This window comes from Meleagris gallopavo, chromosome Z, assembly GCF_905368555.1.
Source record: "Meleagris gallopavo chromosome Z, MGAL_WU_HG_1.1, whole genome shotgun sequence".
NCBI lineage: Eukaryota > Metazoa > Chordata > Aves > Galliformes > Phasianidae > Meleagris > Meleagris gallopavo.
The window spans coordinates 44,644,401-44,667,536 of NC_139435.1; the positions used below are offsets into that span (position 1 = coordinate 44,644,401).

A 23,136-nucleotide genomic window follows, 5' to 3' on the forward strand; every position below is an offset into this window, starting at 1 on the left:
TCATCTATCAAGACCCCCAGGTCCTTCTCTGCAGGGCTGCTCTCGAGGACCACTTCTTCCAGTCTGTATGGATGCCAGGGATTCCTCTGGCCCAAGTGCAAAACCTTGCACTTTGCTGTGCTGAACCTCATTAGCCTCACCCAGGCCCACATATCATATCGCAGTATCTCAGTATCATAGTTCATTATTTTATTCCATGACATTGCCAAAGTAAGGTGTAAATCTGTTCTGACAAATTGCTTCTGTGTAAAAACAACTTGTCCACTGCTTTCCTTACTGCCTTTCACAGATTAAGACACAGCACAGGCATATAGCACCCTTTGGATTCAATTACTGTTCTGTTATGTGCAGACTTGTCGTTAGAAAAATGTGCTAAGGAAGCTGCAAAGCATTATGCCTGAATACAGTGCAAATGTTCTTAGAGACCTTTTCTCCATGTAGGTGATTCTAGATAAAAAATGTAACAGCTGTCCTTTGGATGCCTTGCCCAGCCCACCTGTTCATGTAAATTCCTCCAGGCAAAAGAGAAGCTTTGTGTTCTGATAAGTGTCCCCAGTTGTTCGTAACTGTTTTGGAGGTGCATTGGTTTTCACATGATTGCAAACTACATGAAAAATGTGTTGCACTCAGGAGCTGTATTTGTGGTATTCTTGCACTGATTGGTCATATTTGTGGTTTAGTGGTTCATTCTGTTTCTTGGTTTTCTTTCTTCCCCAGAAGTTGAGACAGAAATTGTTAAATGAAAAATGATTAAATTGATTTTGATGGTTGTACAGCTTCCTACAGTCAAACATTAACTTTTTAATTATAAAAAAGCATCATATTGATAGGAGCAGGAAAACTAGAATGTTCTTGTTTCATATTTTGGCACTTATTTGATTTATTGTTATAAGAGAGAGCAGAAACTGTACAAGAAGGAGACATGTAAGTAATTCTGCTTTTTTTTCATTGTCCTCTGTTGTGATTGTTATGTTGTTACTAATTTATCTCTCTCTATATTTATATTATTGACTGTTTGACTTCTTACATCAGCTATACGAGGGAAGAATGCTGAAGCTTGTAATTTCAAATCTAGATGGGAGTTTGGAGCTCTGCATCTCAGTCTTTCTGGAGGTGGCACCTCCATGCTGAGGTGCTACTGGTCCTGTTACTGAGGGAAGAAGGGGTGAGAGCAACCAATGTACAACAGCAAATTTTCCCCAGTTATCTTTAAGAAAAATAATTGTGGTATGTTAGTTGCCTTGGTGGATTTTAGTTAATTACCGGGTAAATTGCCAAGTTTGATAATCCTAATTTGAAAGGACAGATTGCATGTACTTTTGAAAGTTTTTGAATTTGAGATTAGAGGTCCCTGCTCTGATTAAAGATACTGACATGACATTGTTACTGGAATGTGATTCATACTAGTAATTTAATTTCCAGATTTTAAAAAAATGCATGTATTATTTTAAGAAGTGAACATTTACTGATGGAAATCTGCTTTGCTAATAAGGTAGCAGAGATGTTATACATGTCAGAGATTTTCATAGTAGACCAGGTGATTACATCTGGCAGGAATGTGTAATATGGGAGTTGCACAGTTTAGTCATTTTAGAGACTGCATACTGCACTGAGATGGGAAGGGAATTCACACACTCTTGCACTCTGCTAAAGTTGTGTCACCTTTATTAAAGTACAGGTTAAATGACTTGCAAAAGTGTTGAATGTCCCAGCAACTCTAATTGCCCAGATACTGTGCAGTACAGATACTGGACAAAAACAAAATTTCAGTGTTTTTTCTTCTTAAAAATATCCAGACCCCAGGTAGGACTGCTAATTCTGTTTAAATGAAAGTGACTTTGAATTAAGTTGTTTTATAAGGATACAATTGCTTCAGTACTTTGCTGTTATTAAATCTGTACCATAGGCTATCCTGCATGTTGACTGTTCCGTGGTAACTTCCAGTGGGCCTGTTCTGTGTTTTAAATTTGAAATTAGTTTTCATCAAGCAGTTATATAGCTGGACTACTGCAAAACTGAATGCATATTTACAGTTTCATGCACTATGGAGGAGCTAACATATGATGAAGCTTCACATAGACATAAAAGATGCTAACCTTTACCAGAACATAACCAGGACGTGAGTTGCTCATTTTCATTTGTTCCAGATGTCACTGAAGATGCTGCAGTAACCAGCAGCTATACTCCTCACGTTTAAATGGAGAAAAATTCTTCAGCTCTTAAACTATCATACTTTTGTTTGTTTGTTTTTAGTAGATTATGTAAGCATGGTGTCTTTGTTAAAGTCCTAGCATTTTCAAAATAGCAGCTTCTCTTCTGTAATTTATTCTTGTTTGAAGTTCTCTTGGGACATCAATCTTCAGTTGTGAAACAGTGACATCATGGATAGTTTGGATACGTTTTTTTCTCAGATTTTAAACATCTCCTTCCCTTATCTGCTGCCATCATTGTTAGTGCTAAGCCATTATAATAAAAACAATGTAGCAATGTAAGTGAGGGTAGTAGTGTGGAAGAAAAAAAGACTGAAACTCTGCATGTTTGCCATATAAAAGTGATCCTAAAGAGAGGAGAAGATGAATTTCCTCTTAATGTGTCTATCATCCTGCCCATCCTCAGTTATGGAAGGGGCAAAAGCCATGAAATGGCTTGAATTCTTGAACTGCATTCTTCCTCTTTGTTTATATTGTGCCTCTCTAATTCTCAGATGAAAGATAACTGTCTGCCTCTCCATCCCTTCCTCCCATCCCTTTACACCTATGCTACCTGTTTTCATGAGTGTCTGCCATCTCTTCATGTCTCTGCCGTTTTGTTTGTTGTCTCTAGACTGCCTTTTTCCCCTTCTCCAGGCGTATTTCATGTACTCCTTGACAGTGCCAACCCGTACATTGCATTTTGCTGCACCTACCATTATGCAAAGTCAAGGCTGACTGGGATCTTAAGACTTTGTACTTTATGCTGCCTCACTGAAGGTTTTACTGCTTTTGAGCTATGCATTTCACTTTCTACTAAGCATATTTTATCAGGATTTGGGGAGAGTTCAAGAGAATATTGAGAGGAGCAAGGATATATTCAGTGTATGTGCATTGTTGCATTTGCAGTGAAAGATTTCCTGGTATACTGGAGAGAGGGGAAGTAGGAAAAGACTGAAAAAACCCTTTAATTTATGAGGAACATGTGATCAGTTGTGTAGCTGTCAAAAATCCTTACTTATAGTATTAATTGATGTGTTAAACTTGGTGTGTTTTAATTCTCTGAAAAGATTGCACAAGGATTTGCATCTCTAAGTGGAGAACTTAAGCCTCCTGATAAAACATTCTACATATATTACATATACAGCGTGCTTGTTATTCCTCATGTCCTTGACTAAAAAATGCTTCGTCTGTGAAATTTCATTAAATATTTTGAGTACATCTATGTAATAGTATACAAATGTAATATACTTGTTTTGCTACTTATATGCAAATGTGCTGTAAGGGGTTTTGTAAACTCCTTGCCTGTAAAAAAAAATGTCTCTATTTCATGATGAATTCACAGCTGTATCAAGAAAAGTACCCAGTTTATAGAGTGCTTAAAAAAATCTGAAACTAAGGAAGACTGTAAAATGGTGATTGGACTTTGCTTTTGTTTCCTCTGAATCTGAAAGAATGTCTGTTTTCCTGGTCAAGTTTTAAATATTTTTAATTGATTAAGTTTAATATTTCCACCAAAGCTCCCGCAGTATACTTGTGCGTACAGCAGCATTTTGAGGAAAGTTGTCAGTGCTTGCATTTATATTTGATTGATGAAAAATGTCAGTCAATCTAGAAAATGCTGTTCCTTTTTTGAGTATTGTATGGTCAGATTGACCTAATAACTTTCTCTGTTCAGGCAAGCCTTGAAATTTGAAGAGTGGGAATTGAATGTAGTATAGAGAACTCTATTGTCTTTTCTTTAACCCACAGAAGCCAGGAATGTTTCTCCTTTCTGCTAGATTACTCTCATAGGTTTGTGGAGCAGAGGCTCTGTGAAAGATGTCTTTCTCATCAGACTTAAATGCTCACTGACTTGTATAGAGGCAACAAGATGTAGAAAGCATTGTAGAAAACAAAGGGAAAGTATTGAAAATAAAGTATGTAGTGGTACATGTTTAGTTATCTAATCTGATTGTGAAAAATAAAATGTTGCCCAGGGCTCAGACACAGCCAGTATCAGACCACAGTTTCACTTTGACATGAGAATTTGAATACTAATGCCTTTGGGTTTCCTAAGTAAGAAATGCTTTCATAACTGACATAATCAAATGCAGTTAGGATGAGTTTGTGTTAACTTATTTTTTGGAGTGCATGTTTTCAAATAGTTCATAGCTTTTTATTCAAAATTATAATGTAATTTTTGTGAACCTTTGCTCACAAAAGAGTGACAGCTACCAACTCTATAAAAAAAAAATAAATTGTAATGCTAAAGTTACAGTTGTTGGTTAAGATACCTGGGTTTATGCTGTCTTATATAATGTAGGATTTCAATTACATAGATAAAATGCCTCATGGTCCAGTCATTCAGATAATGTAGGAATCTGAACCTACATTCTGTTTGAGCCTGACATTTCATATGATTCATCAGTTGGATACTGAATTTGGAGAGGAAGCTTTGGTGATAATAAGGAAGATATGCAGAAATGAGCTCTGTAACTTAGCATGAGTGTAAGGCCTCTGAAATACAATAGATCATTTTGAAGACAGAAGTGCTATAAAAAGCATAAGTAAGGACAGCAGTGAGTCAAACACTCTCAGCTCTGACATTAAAGGATAATTAACTCCTTTTCTTGACTACATCCATCCATTCAATACCTGACTCAGCAAAGGCAGCAGGGACACTTGTGATATGTGCCACTGAGAAGCAGATGAGTGTGACTAGTCATTATGTTTCTAGTTCTCATAGTATTATAATTTGCAGAATAGTTCTAGCCTGTTCATATTGTAGATTCAGGGACAGTGTGTGTCAGAGTTATTTCAAGGGGTGTCATCCTCCACAGTAAGAAAGGGATCTCATTGCTACTTGTTCAAGGTGCATATGTCATTTTTAGAAGTCTTCTCTATGCAAATAAAGGGCTACCACCAATCATTTACATTTGACTCTTGATGTTACATTAACTGCTTCTGAAATGGTTTAAAAGAAAAGATGAACTTCAGTGAAAATAATACGTTATACATCATGTAGCTTTCTGATGCTACAAAGGTGAATTGAAACTTGCATGGCAGTTTATTCAACCTGTGATTAGCATATTAGCAAATGTGTTTAATCAAAAAGCAGTGTGTTAGTATAAAGGCTTTTATATGGTCCCACAAAACATTCTTGCCTCTAAATTGGAGAGGCATTGGGGATGGACTGTCCAGTTGATAAGGATTTGGCTGAATAGGGTGCTTTCAAAGAGGGGTAATCAAGATCTTAGTATCCAGGTGGAGACAAGTGATGAGTGGTGTCCTGCAGGGGCCTGTCTTGGCACTAGTATTCTGCAGTTTTGCAGATGACACCAAACTGACGGGAACAGTTGATATTTTAGAAGGAAGAGATGCCCTCCAGAGGGATCTGGACAAGTTTAAGAGGTCAGCCCATGTGAATGTCATGAAGTTTAACAAGCTAAGTGCAAAGTCCTGTGCCTGTGTTGGGAAATTCTTTAGTATGAATATAGACTTAGAGGTGATGATTGAGAGCAGCGCTGTGGAGAAGTACGTGGGGATAGCGGTGGATGAAAAATTGGATATAAACCAGCATTAAGTACCTGCAGCCCAGAAAGCCAACTGTACCATGGGCTGCATCTAAAGAAGCATGGCCAGCAGGGCGATGGGGATGATTTTCTCCTCCTTGTCTCATTCAACCTTGTGAGTCCCCAGTTCTGCAGCCCTGTACAGAATAAGGATGTGGACCTGCTGGAGTGAATGCAGAGAGGGATTTATGATGATGATCAGTGGGCAGAGACACCTCTCCTACAAAGAGAGGCTGAGAAAACTGGGCTTGTTCAGCCTAGATAAGAGGAGCCTCTGGAGAGACCTTATCATAGCTAATCAATAGTTTAAGAGGGTCTGTAAGAAAGCTGGAGAGATTCTTTATTGGGGAGTGCAGTGATAGAACAAGGGATAATGGAGTTCAACTAAAAGAGTTTATTTAGGTTAGATGTTAGAAAGAAATTCTTTACTGTGAGAGTAGTGAGATACTGAAACAAATTGAGAAACTGAGAAAACTGTGGTTGTCCCATCCCTGGAGGTGTTCAAGGCAGCCTCATCTAGTGGGAGTGTTCCTTCCTATGGCAAGGGGTTGGAACCAAATGATTTTAAGGTCCCTTCCACCCCAAACCATTCTGTGTTTGATTTTTAAGATATTTTGGAAGGAAACCTCAGAATGAAGTTAATCTATAATTCTTTAAGTGGTATTTGTGGGTTAAACTGCTGTCCTGTAGACCCTTTTATGAGTTAGTGTGAAAGCTTTTGTGACTTGGTGAAATGCAAAGGTAACTGGGACAATTCAAAAGCCGTTTGTTATTTCTGGTTGAATTGCTGAGAGGTTATTATTATTATAGCTGTTTGCTTAATGTCCAAGCTTTTGTGCCCGTGGAAAATGAAAGAATGACTGAAGATGGTAGAAATGGCAGGACTGTTGCTTTCGGTGGTTGCATTAATCTGAGTTAGTTTAAATTACTTGGCAGGCTGTACTCTTGGTCTTGTGAGCGCAGTGGTCTACATGAGAACTATAACGTGATGAATTAAAAGAAAAGTCACTCTTTGTAATTGTATACCTTTCTAAATTTTTATCTTTTTTCTTTTTTAATATTTATCTCAAAGCATGATCATAGATGTTTATTAAGGCAGGTTTATTTTCAGATGCCTGTATATCATAACTTTCTGCAAGTAGAATGTAGATTACCATCTTTCATGTTTGGTAAAGGGAATTCCTGTGTTTTAGGACTGTTCTTCATAGACAGATTTCAATATACTATGGCAACAACTTTCAGTATTTTAAAATACAGGATCTGAATGATATTCTCTCTTGATTTTTCTCAGTTGTGTGCTAAAATGCCTTTTCTGATAAAAATGAACAGTTTCATCTTGTAGTTTTTTTCTCTATTCCTCTAGCATTGTAAACACTTAATATGTAGATAATATCATTAATTTTATTCTTCAGTCTGCCTAAATCAAGTCTTGAATTATTTACTCTCACTTTTTAGATTTTTCATTAGTTACTAGTAGAATATAGTATTTTTAAAAAATTCTGTCATTTTTAGAAAACAAACTAACAAATGCAAAAATTCTGTCACTTCTAATTTCAATTCAGTTCTACAGAGGTGGTATGCAGTCATATGGTAATGAAAATTACATTTTGGACTGAACACTTGTCAGAGAGAACATTCACTTAAAGTGAGGCCTCCAAAGTGTTAACATGAGATAAATTCAGGCTTGGTTTCAAATTCTCGTCTCCTTTTTCATTTTTCCTTTTAAACTCTACCATTAAACTTATGCTACCTTCATCTGTTTCCTTTAAATATATTTTCTATTTCTAAAATAGTTTAACTTGCATTGTTGCTGTTGGCTCCTTTATCATAAATCCTAGCTTGGAAGGTATGTGGTATACAGCATCTGTATGTTACAAATTAAAGTAAATCATGGGGAAGGATGGTTTCCTTGCTTTTTTATTTGTGTTAACTTTTCATAGAATGTGAAGTCAAGGTAGGTACCCATTCATGGTTAAAATGTGCCACTCCTAATTACAGGAATATGGCAGTGAGATGAAAATTTGTGTATGGAGGGCATAATTATTAACGCTCTTCATATTTACTATATTAGAAATGTCAGTGTGTTTAAGCATCTTTGTATATCTCACAGGAAAGCCTGAAATAATTTGTTGAAAAATTAACAAGTTCATTTCATCACATCTAATGGATTCTTAAATCTCTATCAGCTTATCAAAGGAAACATTAATTGAAAGTGTAATTGACTAGCCAGCTGTTCCATGAGCTGTTCCATGTTTTCTGCCCAGCATCCTCTATTAAAAATGTTACACAACATGTAAAGCTCTTTTTCTGAGATGAGAAGCTGAGCAGATGAGAAATTCCCTGTGCCACGTTCTCTTGACACTGGGAGGTTTAAATGATATCTTTTTAGTTAAATACTGAGTGACCAGTACCTATGGACACACACTGCTTTTGTATAGAAGCAGGCTGTTGTTAATTGACACAGAAGTAACTTTTAAAATAGGTGGTGCACATATAGAGCACCAGAATACTTTGTTCCCAGAGGCGAGTATTGCATGACTAAAGGAGGAGCTGGAAAACAGCCTGACAGAAAGGGACCTTTTTGTAATGATGGACAGTTGGCTGAATAAGAGCCAGCAGTGTGCCCAGGTGGCCAAGAAGGTCAATGACATGTATCAGGAATGGTGTGCTGAGCAGGACTAGGTGCTCAGCACTGGTGAGGCCTCACCTCAAGTACTGTGTTCAGTTTTGGGCACCTCAGTACAGAAAGGACGTGGAGGTGTTGGAGCAGGTCAAAAGAAGGGCAACAAGGCTTGTGAAGGGCTTGGAGAATATGACCTACAAGGAGCAACTGAAGGAACTGGGGCTGTTTAGACTGGGGAAGAAGAGGCTGAGGGGACACCCTATTGCTCTCTTCAAATACCTCAGAGGTGGTTGCAGTGAGAGTGGGATTGGTCTCTTCTCACTGATGACAGGTGACAGGACACGGGAAAACGACCAGGGGAGGTTTAGGTTGGATATCAGGAAAAACTTCTTTACAGAAAGGGTAGCTAAGCACTGGAATGGGCTCCTCAAGGCGGATGGTTGACTCACCACCCCGAATGTGTTTAAAATCAGTTTGGATGTGGTGCTCAGGAACATGATTTAGCAGAGGGTTGTTAGGGTAGTATGGTTAGGTTGTGGTTGGATCTTGAAGATCTTTTCCAACCTGAGCAATTCTGATTCTATGATTCTATGTGGATGGGTTTTCTTTATTATATACTGGAAATCCTGTGGCAGCAGCGTGTTTCTGAAGTTTTGGTCCTGTGTTTGGAATGTGTCAGGCATGTGCTGAGGAAGAGATCTATCTTATCAAATTGATCAGACCTCTCCCGTGAAGAAAAGTTGAGCAAACTGGGCTTGTTTATCTTGGAAAAGAGAAGGCTCCAGGAAGACCTCATTGTGGCCTTTCAATACTTTAAGGGAACACATAAACAGGAGGAGCAACAGCTGTTTATGAGGATAGATAGGACAAGAGGAAATGGTTTTTAACCAGGGCATGGGAGGTTTAGATTAGATATAAGAGGAATTTTTTCACTCAGAGAGTGGTGAAGCACTGGAACAGGTTGACCAAGGAGGTTGTGGATGCCCCATCTCTGGAGGCATTCAAGGCCAGGCTGGATGTGGCTCTGGGCAGCCTGGTCTGGTGGTTGGTAACCCTGCACATAGCAGGGAGTTTGAAACTAGATGATTATTGTGGTCCTTTTCAACCCAGGCCATTCTATGATTCTATGATTGTTATATATTAATATCCAAAAATATACAGGTCTTTACTGCATGGTTTGAATGTGTTTTGTTCTTTAAGTTTACAGTGTTCATTCCAAGTACACAAAAGGCCTTATGGAATCATTCCTTACTCTAGTTTTCTTTTCATGAGCTGGTTGCTAAAAGTGCTGTAGAAGCATACAGCTGGATCTTTCCTTGAAAGGAAGATAAGGCTTACAAGGTATAGACCATCTACAGTGGCAAACTTTGTAGTAATGTACATTTTCATTATTGAAGCTTCCTCAAAACATTGTGGGTTTGATTTGGGGATGGAGATGCTGAATATTTTATTTATGATCTGTAATTACATCTGCAGTTACAAATGTTGAGAGCTGCATGATCTTTTTGTAGCATAATATTTTTACTTCTGTACAGTTAGATGGAACTTGAATATGTTAGATATTCCAAACATTGATCTTCCAAATAGAGGGGGGGAGGGGGGAAAAAAAAAAAGAAAGAAAAACGTGGTAGACTGAATAGTTACATAATCTGTCATATCCTTTCAGTTGGAGTCAGTTCAAATGATGCTGTCATAGGCATGAGAGGAAAATGAAACGTGAATAGCTAGCTATGCATGCCAGAAATCAAAATATAAGAGACTTTGTGCCACATTCTCAGTAGAAAGATATGGTTAAATAATCAGCTTAAATCGAATGTCCTGTCCTGTTCCATATGACGTTATCCCAGAGAAAATGGGAATGCGTATCTCTTCCTCACCTAGTTACTGGATGACCAAAGTTCTCTAAGTCAGGACATTATAAAGAGAATTTCTGCATGGAAAATGAGTCTTTTTTCCAAAGAGCATCCGCTGCTCAGAACCTTATTTGAATCTCTGAGATACGTGAGAAGGAATTTATACAAGTAGATGCTGTGTAGGATCACAGTGTAGTCACAGTCCAATTCTAGAACCATAATTATTTCAGCCTCTGCTCATTTCTGAGCTCATCTCTTTCCTACAGCACAGAGGAAACAGCTTGGTAAATGGTGTAAAGTAAGAAAGGCTGCTTGGCCAGCCCGTATGTCCTTGTTCTAATTTGTGAAGTTAAGCTGTATCTGGCTTATATTGCATTTAATAGCTTTCACAGTTTTGTTGAATCATTTATTTCTTTGAATCCTGAGAAAAAGTGGCTTGGATGGGATTTCTGGAAGTAATTTTGCTTAACCTTGTGCTCTAGGCAGAGTTGTCTTCAGTGTTAGATCAGGTCACACATAGTTTTGCCCAGCTTGGCAAATCCTCAAGTATGGCAGAGTCTTCAGAGTGTCTTTACCACCTTTTACCTTGCTTAACTGGTTTTGTGGAGAAGACTTTTTTTTTTTTCCAAGTCCAAGCAGTATTTTGAATACATTGCAACTTGTGCAATGTGTCTGGTTTTGTCCTTTTATTGTATGCCTCTGACAAATGTCAGGATTTTTTTATATGCCTTTTAGGTAGAAGTTGCCGCCTTATTTTTCTCCATATGAACTAGGCCCAGTTTATTTAGTCTGTCTTCATTTGATTAGCTCACTAATCACATTAGAGCTGCCCCTTTGTATTTGATCAGTTTATTGATGTGTGCTGTATACTGGAGGTCCAAACTGGTAGGTCTTACAAATTAAAAAAAAAAAAAAAAAGTGAAATAATTATTTCTCTTTATCTCATCATACTTGGCCCAGTGTGGCCCAGTATGAGTTGGTCTTCACTGCCACAAAAATGATCTGACTTTATTGTACTAAAATTACTTTATTCTGGTATGTTTGCTTGCTTTCTCTTTGCACATAATACATACCAAAGTTCTTTAGTGTCTTAACCTGTATAGAAAAAAACAAGAATAACAAGAACGAAAGAAATAGGCGAATGAGCATTAGCAAATAACAGCAGTTATGAAGCATTGTGCTTAATATTACTCATTTACTTCTGCTAGCTCAGTTACAGTTGGCACAGCATAGTCTAACCATGTTCTTATTGTTGGTATCTGTAGACCTATTTAATGACTCTGATTCGCACTCTTGTGCTGTGTATACACTGTTTTGTTTGTGTGCTTTTTTGTCTTGCAGCTTAGCTGAATATATTTCCCTCCTTTTTTAAGGATAGATAATACCTGAGGGAATAACTACTCAGAAGTTTCAAGTCTGGATATAAATCAGATATTTATTTTGCAAATAAAAAAAAACCTGAGAATATCAAATCTTGTGCGAAAAAAAATCCAGATAAAATGATGTAAATCTTGAAAACAGATAGTTTGGTTTATTTTTCTCCTTTTCATTATAGCTTCTTAGAATAATGTGGTGGTTTAGATCACGAGTTCAAGAATGATTGTAGGTTTTCTGCCTGAGCCAGATATAATGACTTGTCTGCTTAATTTGGAAGCAGTAATGTATACTTTCTTTTCAAATGTAAATTCAAGTGAGCTGTTATGGGCTGCATTTTTTTTTTTTCATCTTTTCTATTTAATTTCTTTTTTTAGTTTGCTTGTAATCCTACAGTGTCATGCAAGGAGTCAAGAGGATTCAGCACTCCTCTTTTTTTTCTTAAAAGAAATACACATCTTTGGAAGTGTATTACTGGGTGACATTTGAGAGCAAGTTAAGTCTCTCCTGGCAGGACATGGCTGAAGAATGCATGCAAGAAATTTTAGGCACTTGTTTCTGGTCTGAACTGTGATCTGCACTTCTAGTAAACTGAAAAAAGACAATTTCCAGTTTCTACTTGTTTCTTTGGTGTATCAGGATTTCTCCAGCTGTGAACACAAAGTGATGGAGCAGAGTGCCAAATTAGTTACATGTAGCTAATTTTGACTGCTGATCAGTTTCCAGATAGGGGTCAGCATATTACTTTATGTAATGCAAACAAGGCATAGATGGATTCTTCCTGGAGGCAGTTCAGCTCTTCCATTCCCACATGACATCTGCATGGAAAGTACAGCCATCTGCTCCCTGGCCTTCGCCCTGCTTCAGACCGTCCCTGGGGGACCTCCACATTTCTATCAGCGTAATACACCAGTCCAGCCCAACAAAACAGATAGACTGTCTTCTTGTAAAAGTTCTCTTTTGCTTTGCTATTAGCATGTATGTATTTCTTTATTATAGAAGATTATGAACTTTGCTTATACAAAGTTGAAATCCAAGCAGCAAGTATACTGTTTCTGCAGAGCACAGGAAGATGTGTAAGAGACTGAACAGAACCTAGCTGTTAACCTAACTGGTTTCAATATACTGATGAGGGGAAAATCTGAGTATGGCCTTTCTGCTTGCAGAAGCAATTCACTTTTTTAGCATGGTTTTTGTTACATGTTTATTGCTCCTAGTATATTTCTACCACAATTCTCATGCTGACTGAAGAACAAGATTTATGTTTTTGACAGTTCTTGGCAGGTAGAGTTGTAGTAGAAGTGTGGGAGGTTAGTTCGAAATGATTTATAACAGATACATGGATGGACTCTGTCATCGTCTCCACTAATTCTTATGTAATCTTTGGAAAAGGTGTTTCATAAGCAGATGATGACTTCCATTCAAATTCTCATTTATGTTCTCTAATCACTGCTATACGATGTGCTTTTGTTCATATCCTGAGCAAAGGCACTGTTTGTGCTTCAGCAGGTCTCTTTAGCACCATTGCAGATGTTCTGCAGCTGATATGTTCTACAGTATTCAGCCCGGAGTTCTCTTTAATCCTGTGAAGAAGTCACAGGATTAGATTGGATTCAAGAATCTTTCCAGAAATATGTGGTCTTTGTAGCCATCTGCTTTTAATTCATGATTATTTAAATAGCGTCACCTTTCTTGGACAAACTGCTAAATATTTTGCTTATATGTGTGTAGGTTCTAAATAATTTTAAATGTTTGCAGGTCAGTGATATTTCAAATACGTTAAACTAAAAATGCCTGAGAGATTTTTGCTCAGACATGGTGTAAGAGACGAGGGATTAATAAAGTGTATTAGAAACTTTGCTAAACGTTGAACTGACTTTGTTCAAACTGGATTTGGTTATCACTTTTTGTTCCCAGGAAAGATTGATCTTTGAATCAGACATGTTCTACCAAGCTTTCCTCCATCAGTCTGATCCTAGAATGAGGTCATAATGGTGAGTTTTAGTGGCAGTAGGTAGCAATTTGACAGAAGCACAATGGTTACGACTTCACCACAAGATCTGGTAGGTGAGAAACCTTTTTAGAAGGCTTAGAAGGGAAACTGAAATGCTTTGTTCTAAAAAATTTCTGCTGTTCAGAATGGCAGAGTTTAGTATTCCTGTCAAGCAACACAAGCATGATCTGCTAACACATGACCTTATGAAGCAGAGTAGTACATCTACTTTACAGTGGTGTGTAACACTGTGAAGGAGGTGTAGGGTTGTGAGGGGGATACTAGAAATGCTACTCTTTGGGACAAGGTGATAGTCCCTAATTCATAGTAATCATTTGTATATGAGTTTCAAAAGTCATTTTATTCTAACGTAATTAAATTATCTTTTCTTTCTGTCTTCCTGGCCAGTATTCCTTGGTGTCTTTCAGTTGTAGTCACTCTCTTCCGGTTATTTAATTTATTGCTGAAGTTATGAAGCACTTCAAATCTTTTTAACTCTCTAAGGAAAAGATGTGATACAGAAAATGTAATACAGTACTCAGTTTTTCTGTTTGCCATCCTATTTTCTGTTGGTGTGAACAGTTCCTGACAAGTCCCTTTTATTTAAAAACATATAAACAAAAAAACGACTACAAAACACACACACGTACACACACACACACACACACACACACACCCCCAAAAAAAAACGCTTGACAATTTTTGGGGAGTCCTGAGAGTCAATTATCACTGTGTTGCAGGATAATCGAAAATAGTATTAATTAGTATTAAAATGCTACAGATTTTCTGGTTAATTATAAAATTATCTTAAGCCTTTCTTTAGATGAGCTTTTGTAACAGTGTTTTGCAGAAGGCTATCATCTTTGTAAAAGCAAATATTTCAGCATTAATTACAATTGGCTTCTGGGAGAAATATATAAAAAAGAGATTAAAATATTGATAAAAATTCCTGGATTACATTTCTGGTTTTTTTTTACGAGTGTTTTTGTCGGTGGGACTCCTCACCCCTGGGGTTGCTTCTCTGAATTAAATCTTTTTTCCCTAAACATTACTTTTGCTGTACTTCTCCAAGAACAGCAGTTCTCTACACGTTTCTAGCACATATCACATCCATGAGAACATTGGCACTCAGCTTCTTGTGGTTTCAGTTAAAAATAATTATAATTGTTCTGTTCTTGGTGTTGCTGTATCGCTTTTAACATGCCATTGTCCTGCACAACTCCTTCAAGTTGTGCTACTCAAGGGAGTTCAGGCTGTAACTGTGGTAGATCCATCACAGAGTCTTTTCTCTGTTGTTATATATAAAAATTTAGTTTGGTCTGACTTTGCACTTACTCCTCACTTTTCGTTTCTGTCTGTGACTGCAGCCTGTAAGGTGGCACATGCTGTTCTGCTCTGCTTGCTGTGATACTGCTGACACTCATAGTCTTGTTGCTGAGCAGTGGAAATAAGAAAGCTTAGAGCTGGTGGAGTCAGAAGGGGCAGAAAGCAAGGAAAAGACTCTAAGGGATGAGTACTCTTGTTGACCAAATAAAGAAATAACACTTTTGGTCTCAGGGAGGATTGAGTGAAGACTGTGTTACGAGCCTGAGAAAATAGGAAAATAGCCAGTGTTCCAAAATGTGCTGGTGGCTTTTGCCACACTGTCCCTTAGAAATTGTGATCAGAGCTATCTGCTGTGGTCCTGACAGTTACCGTATTTTCATTTCATTGTTGCCAAGCCATTTAATCAGGTTAAGCTAGCAAAAAGGTTTATTTTGTGGTTTTTCTTTTCAATCATTGCTTCCCCAAGAGTTTCTAGGAGAGCAGTATAGCATGCATCTGAAATCTGTTGAACTGTTCTGAGACAGAAAGGTATCACAGTGAAATCATCTTTCTGAGAAAGAAATGTACATACAAAAGAAAAGTGCCAATCCTATTGGAAAGTTCCAACCCTTGAATTTGTATAACTGATAACAGAAAATTTAGGGCAGAAATAGTAGTCTCAGATCTGTTAATCAGGGTTGGGAATGGTGTTCAGAAAAGAGAGTCAAGACACAGGAGTCAGCCCAAGCTATCTGAAGCAATGGATTGGATGCACGTCTTCACTCTATCCTTGCTTGCACTTTGATTCAGAGAGGCATTTTTCATAGTGGATTGTGTCTGAATGAATATTTGTTAGTGTTTGAAACATGTTCCTATATTTTGGTTTTGTTTTGTTTTTGCAATTGATGTTACTTTAGGAATTTTTTGTTTATTGGAAGTTCATACAAAGGAGAGGATTTCTTTAACAGGCTGATTTAGTCTTGAAAAGGAACCATGATTCAGTGGTGATTCTGGTGACAAACTATCACAATGGGATATCACAGATGGAGGATAACAGTGCAGTAAACAATGCGTAAGGCAGATGACTTAAAATAGTGTTATTCATTGGATAGGAACCACTCAGTGCTGTCATTGTGCAAGTAAACTACATATGCTCTGGATGTTTAATGAACAGAATTCCTGCAGAAGTTAGAGCTTCTGCACACTCATTCCATGTTCTACTTGTGCATATGTTTTATTACAGTTCTATGTGTTTGAGAGAACTCACATAATTTCGTCAGCATGTCAGAGCATTTTGAGGTGAAGTCTTGTTTTCTAACTTTCTTTATAGTCACATCAAGCTTATGTAATTTGCAAATGGAGCTGTCCTTTGTGTGATTTTTTTTTTTTAATTTTTATTCTTTTTGTGTGTGTGTGTGTGATAACTGAATTACTGAATGCTACCATGTGTGCCATTAAGCTTCATGGATCTTTCTAAAACATGTTTCTTCATTTGGGTGGTGAGATCCTTGTACTTTTCTGGGTATTCTGTTCTCCATCCTGTTTTGTGCCCCCTCTATAAAAAATGTTTTCATATAAATCAAGCTTCTGTAAATTGGCTATGAGAATATTATGTGAAACAGTATTAACTAACCTCGCTGAATCAAGCATGTAGGAAACTTGCAGAATCACAGAAGGGTTAGGTTGGAAGGGACCAACCCTTAAATTCAGTTCCAGCCCACTGCCATGGGCAGGGCTGCCATGCGAAGATCAGATTAGAACAGGGCTCCATCCAACCTGGCCCTGAACACCTCCAGGGATGGGACATTCACAGCTGCTCTGGGCAGCCCGTGCCAGGGCCTCACCACCCTCTGAGTAAAGAATTTCTCCCTAACATTTAACTTAAATCTTCCCATTTTTAGTTTAAAGCTATTTCTCCTTGTTCTATCACTATCTACCCATGTAAAAAGCTAGTTCCCAGAGTCTCTCCTCTCTCTGCTGAATCTGTTACTCTGCTGTTGAAGAAAATTAATTTAATCTGAGCGAATTTTCTTTTTCTTGATAAATCCTTACTGGCTTTTTTTTTTTTTTTTTTTTTTTTATCTTGCATTGTATGTACTTATAAATATTCTCCTAGTAGTTCTTGATCTTTTCTTCCAGATTTCTATGAATGAAGTACAGTGCATCTCATACCATTCTTCAGATTGGCAAATGGAAGGAGGCTGGAAGAGGCAGCTTGTCTGTGTCCATCTATTGACACAGTAGCTTTTGGAGCCCTATCTGTGTTTGTATTTTATTCTGTAGTACCTAGTTGTTTTTTTTCACTGAAGGCTGTTATCAGACAGCACCTATCTCCAACTTCCTAAAGCTAAAAGAAAATTTCCTTAATTCCTTTTTTTTTTTTTTTTTTTGCAGTTGATTGCAAACTGCAGTTTGATTTGAAATGCAAACTGCATTTGATTTGCAGTTTTGTTGGAGTTTCTGCTCAGCCATAATTTTGCTAAGGTGACTAAAAGGAAGTCAAGATGCACATATCAGATGTTGATATTTTGATAGACAGTAGAAGATAAGCAAGGAATTTTCCCCAAGTTTTCTCTTTAAATCTATATTTACAAATGTGTGCGTAAAAGTGTGTCAGATTTGCTTACTGAGATAGTGACGACTTTGGGACAGGATGTTTGTATAGGATTTAGGATAGGGGTGAAGTGTATGTACGTATAGTGGAATGTAGTATATGGATGCACATGCATGATAATTGTTTGGTTATTACTGGCATCAGTGGTTTATATCATTTTGAGATGGGCAGATGCTCAGAGGAGGTTTTTGCGTTGCCAGTCTCCTTGCAGCAGCACTGTCTGGTGGCTGAAGGTTGTTGAGAGCAAATATGGTAAAGTGCTTTACTGTGGCAGGAGAAAAAAGCTATGCTTCTAAAAATGTATGCAGATGGTGCCAAAAGAACAGCTGCCTGGAAATGTCATTGAGACATTGCCAGAAAAGCTACTGGAGCTCCATGCCAAGACTGTCTGAAAAAGGAAGGATGATTGTTCTCCAGTTCTCATAGAAAAGTTCAAAGCTAGAGCCCCTGAGCTAGAAACAAATTGCCTAACAAAGGCAACGCTGCAATGAAACATAAAGCAAATATCATTTCTGCTCAGCATGTTAATAAGAAGTCTTACTGAGTACTGGATATCTGAAGGGATTAAGATGATCAGGTTACCTTGCACTTCTGTGTGGCATAGGCATATTTTCCGTAGAGTGGCACACTGGTGATCCTAGCAGAATGGATTATGAGAAGCACAAAGAGCAGTTTGAATAAAAATGTGTGAGAAAATTTACGTAGCAGACTATTTCTAAGTCTGTGCTTAGTGTTAGTAATAAAATATCTGCCCTCCAAAATTCAGTATCTTTTGTAAACTTGAGTTCTGATGTATGGATATACAAAACATCCCAGTATTTAAAGACTCCCTGAGTGGAATGGGTACAGCAGGGTAGTAGTTCCAGGGTAAAAGTCTCGTGGGTTTCTTACTTTTCCCTAGGAAGGCTTTCCTTCTTTATAGAAAACTTAGTCTTAGCATACTTTATGCAAAGTTTAATGTGTATGCATGTTTAATTTTGAATTGTACAGCAGTAATGAAGTGCCAACTATTTTACTGAGAATGCTGTGGTGAGCATTTGCCTTTTATATGCAAGTGTGTGTGTATATTAATGTGTATTTGTTAGAATCCCACTCATTACAAACTTACCTGTCAGCATGTTGATTTCGTACACTTAAAGGCGGCTGATGATCACCTCTTCAGACAACTTCCGTAACTTATGTGGTCAGTAAAGATAGTTCTGCATAAGAACTCGGTGCAGTTTTGAGAGCAGGGAATTTGATAAGGGGCACTATAGATTCCTTCATAACTTCACTTGATGATTTGAAATCCTGAAACAGGTTCATTTCAGAAATGCTTATGCAAGGAGTGTAGAAGGTTGTTGAGAAGCTCAGTGTTCTTCACTGACTAACCTCATCAGTGTTGTACAACTATAAGGATTGTTTCTTCTGAGAAATACTGCAAAGACTATCAATAAAATGTCGTATGAATTTTTAAAAGCAATTTGTTGCAGATGTTCTGACAAGAATGATGTTTACAGAAGTTGATAGAAAATTGACTTGTGATTGAAATAGGCATTGGTAGCTGGGGAGATAAAGCAACAACATATCATTCTGTCTGTAATCAGAAAAACGTCCTGTGGGTGATCATGTGGCTAAGTGAAGGACAGACACAAAAACTTTCTGCAGCAAATTTTGTTTTCATAAAAATAGATGGATAATCTTACAGTTTTTTTGGCTTTAGTCAAAATATCATATGCATGCTTTCAGATAGATGGGGTGTCTGCTATTTGTTTCACAATGTCTGTATCTGGAATAGAAATACTAAAATATATGAAGGTCTTTACAAATAACTGAATGGTCTAGTTCTAGTTTGCATAGTTTCCTTTAAATATAGCTGATGAACAAAATTATTACAGTAAAAGTCAGTCAAGCTAATTTTTGCTGAAGTTTATGCTATAAAACTGGATAAGTTTGGTTATGCAATGAAAGAAAATTACAAATGCATTAAAGATAATGACCATTTTTAACTCTTACTTTAAAAACAGGCAGGTGCTGTGAATCATCCAATGAACTATTCTCCAAAACATCTCAATTTGACTTCAGTTCTGAAAAATTATCTCTGCAGGCCTTGTGTTGTTTTTCCAAAGGCAAAGTTATGAGAGCATACTAAGTACTAATGAAAAATAAAATCTTGTTTTACAAGAATGTCTTTAAGTCTGCTCACCCACAGTCAAAGGAAAAGATCTGCTCTCTCACAGGATTGATTCAGAGGCTTGTACTCTGCTAAGCTCTGGATAGGATTTAACATATTTTAAGAAGCATAATGCTTAAGTGCTGTTCTTGTAAAGTGTTGTATTGAGTATATTTGCTCATTTAGTAAAATGGATGTATTGAAGTAGATTGTTAGTGAAGGCTGGAGCAAGTGAACAATGCAGGAAGAAAACAGCTAGTTACTACCAGAGGTTGAGAAACAGACTAATTGTCTTTCATAGAAAGCCAATTGCTTTAAAAATGTTTACACATTTTGAATAGGGACGGAGCAAAGAGAGTTCTTGTGGGTCTAAAGATTGAAAACTAATTGGATGTCAGCTAAAACTAAGGCACTTAAAATAAGAAAATAAGCAAGGGATCACCTAGGATGTGCTGAGAAAAGTCTAAGACTGTTTGAACATGCTATAGGAAAATAACTCTAATTTTTAAGAATTGAGCCTCAGAGATGTATTGATCCTTTCACATGGGAGTATATAATGTAGAAAACCTGTCCTTTTTCTTGTAAAGTTAAAAAGCTCTGTGAAAAGAGTATTGATTTGTTTCCTTCCTATAACCCCTACACATTCCCTCTGATTGGCATAATTCCAATGTGCTAGGAGTACTTGGTTAATTCACGTCCTATTATAATAGGAAACTAGAGCTTGGATACTCTGATTCCAAGTAGGTTTGTTTTATATCCATCTTTTACTGGCACTTTCTACTAGTTACTACTTCAATGCATTGGGGGATGCACTGTGTATGTATGATTATGCTCAAAAATTGCAAGGTTTTTTGTTTTTATTTTTATGGTTTATTTTCAGCTGTTATTTATCAGCTATATACATTTAGCTGATATTGTGGCATTCAATTTTAATTTCAGTTAGCAGTTCATAAAAGCACCAGTGTGAAAAAGCTGTATGTGTAAACACAAAACACGCACTTTTCATTCTCTCAGATTTTGATATCTCAGATCTCTTGATCCAGGTACTAATTTGCCTGCACACAGGCAATAATAAGACATAATAGGACATAATAAGATGTGTACCTGTGATCTCATGCATGTTGTAATAATTAAAGGTTTTTCCACCATTCCACCATCTTACATTAGTAGACTGGGGGAAGCAGGGGTCACAGGAAATAAACTAGAATAATTTCTCATGGGCGTCAAAACTGGCTGGAATCCTCTGCAGGTATAATTCTCAGTTGTTTGCTGTCAGCAAAGAAGATTCATTGAGCAGAACTCATTTAAATGACTCAGTATTGGAACGCTAAATTTGCTATGTTTGCTGATGCTGTTAAACTGGAAGGAACATGTTGGAAGGTCTAGATTATTATTTTTAACATCCTTGACAACTATATGAGTAGTATGAAAGATGGTAATTTTTGCAGGCAAGCTGGAGAATGTATGCAACAATTATAGCCTTGGAAATATGATGCAGTGGTCATAATGCGAAGGGGCAGTTTTGCAAAAATGTGTTAAACAGATTTAAAGCTGTCTGGAAGTCATAAATGTCATGTTGGGAAAAAATAAAGTTGAATTTAAGCTGAACTTTTTGTTTTTCCTTTTGCTCTGTTCTGGAGTAAGGAGTATGCTGAGAATTGCATATCCATTTTTTGAAAATTTCAGACATACTGTTCAAATGCAGCAGTGCGAGAGAGAACCATGGGAATGCTGAGAGGCTAGCTTGTGACCTCTCCAAAAGGTTGAACAAAATCTTTAATTTGAGCACGAGGAAGATAAGAATCTTCAGATAGTCTGAAAATAAACAAGAGCAATGCTTTTTCTGCTGCATATAAGAAAAAAGTGCGAAAGCTTAATGTTATAATGGTACACGTCAGAGAAGAATGCCTTCACAAATAAAGCATAATTAAATGAGGTGATATATAACATGCGTGAGTGATCTTAATTGCTTAATCATCATAAGATTTCAGGAACAGATAAAGCCAATGCTTGTTATAATTTATGAAAATATAGTTGCCTTGCAGGAAAACTTGATGACCTCTTTAAGTCTGTTTTGGGCAAGTTTTATGTTGCTGGTTTTTTTTTTTTTTTTTTTTTTTTTTTGGTTGTTGTTGTTCATTCTTCTATACATTTCTTCTTTTGCAGTGGAAAAAAGAAAAGCTTAAAACATTAAGACTTCTTTTAGAAGTTCCCAATCCATCTGTGCAGCGGATCTCTCCAGTCTTTACCCATTCTCAACTGGAAGAGGAAAGAAAGTCCATCCTTTTGTAACCTACCAAGGCTTTCTTTTTGAAGAGAGCATAAATATTGGAAGTCATTCAATTATTTTTTCTTTGCAGGTTGCGAGATGACAGAATTAGGATAGAAAGGATAGAAAACTACCATTTTGAATACAGTCATGCTTTCCAATTGGTTACTGATTTTTATGCAAAAGAGGTGCCTGATACTACAGGTATGTCAGAACATCTTTGAGGCATTCCTGTTAGCTTGTACATGAGGATACATTGTGGACTCATAGACTTGGCTACTTCCAATGTATTTAAACGTTCCCTAATTTGATGCTATGCATGATGGATAAATCTTGATTGCTCTATACTTTGCCACTGCTTTCAGGGGCCTAGAAATTTTGCAAGGCAAATCATACTAGTAAAGAAAACGTGGAGTTCCTCAGCCTCTTCCATGTACTTTGTCACCAGATCCACTGCCTATTTGCAGCAGGCCTATGTTTTCCCTTATCTTATTTCTGTTATTCTTCATGTATTTTGTCAGTTTCAATTCCAGATGTTCTCAGACTTTCCTAAGCCCAGCAAGCTTGAACAGTGTCTGTGTATTTCTCCTGATAGCATCTTATTCATTCTCATGCAGGCCTCCTGCTGCTTTTGCTTCATTTTTTGCATACTGGGACCACCTTTGAGTTTGGGGAATCCTTAGAAATGAACACTGCTTACATAGAAATGAATGTTAGCATCCTTTTTTTAATGTCATGAGCATATATGTTAAGAGAAGTACAAATTCCACATATTTAGCAAATTGATGGAAATGATACAATATCTGAAATGTTTCTTCAGTTCTTCAATGTATTTGTTGACATTCTTAAGGATGGAAAAATTTCTTTGACAAACCTTTTTTATATAAGGCTTCAAAAGTACCCTTTCATAATGAGATATGATGGAGTGAATTTTCCTATTGTCACATCTGGAACATACACTGTAGTAGAGCGTCCTCTAGATGCAGAACAACTATCTAATAGAAATATCTGTTTTACCAAGATGAAACTTTATTCTGTAGACTTGCTGAGACAGGTAAATTATCAGGCATTTTTATTCTTTTTAATTTGTGAAGATGTTGCCTACAGTAATGAGGATTTCAGAATTCAGTTCTTAGTTTGTATATTTAGAAATTTCTTATGCCAACTGTTAGTTATTTTTATGAGGAAAAACCTGTGGAATCCAGTGTTT

At 37.1% G+C, this 23,136-nt stretch overlaps 1 protein-coding gene across 3 annotated transcripts in view; it reads left to right on the plus strand.

Moving 5' to 3' along the window:
• The window catches only part of MSH3 (mutS homolog 3), a 111,591-nt gene that overhangs the window by 16,489 nt on the left and 71,966 nt on the right, over nt 1-23,136 (plus strand). For all 3 annotated transcript variants that reach the window (XM_085214323.1, XM_085214325.1, XM_085214324.1), the window contains one exon: nt 22,018-22,130. In XM_085214323.1, the coding sequence (XP_085070449.1) occupies nt 22,018-22,130 (113 nt within the window). The remainder of the gene's footprint in view (nt 1-22,017; nt 22,131-23,136) is intronic.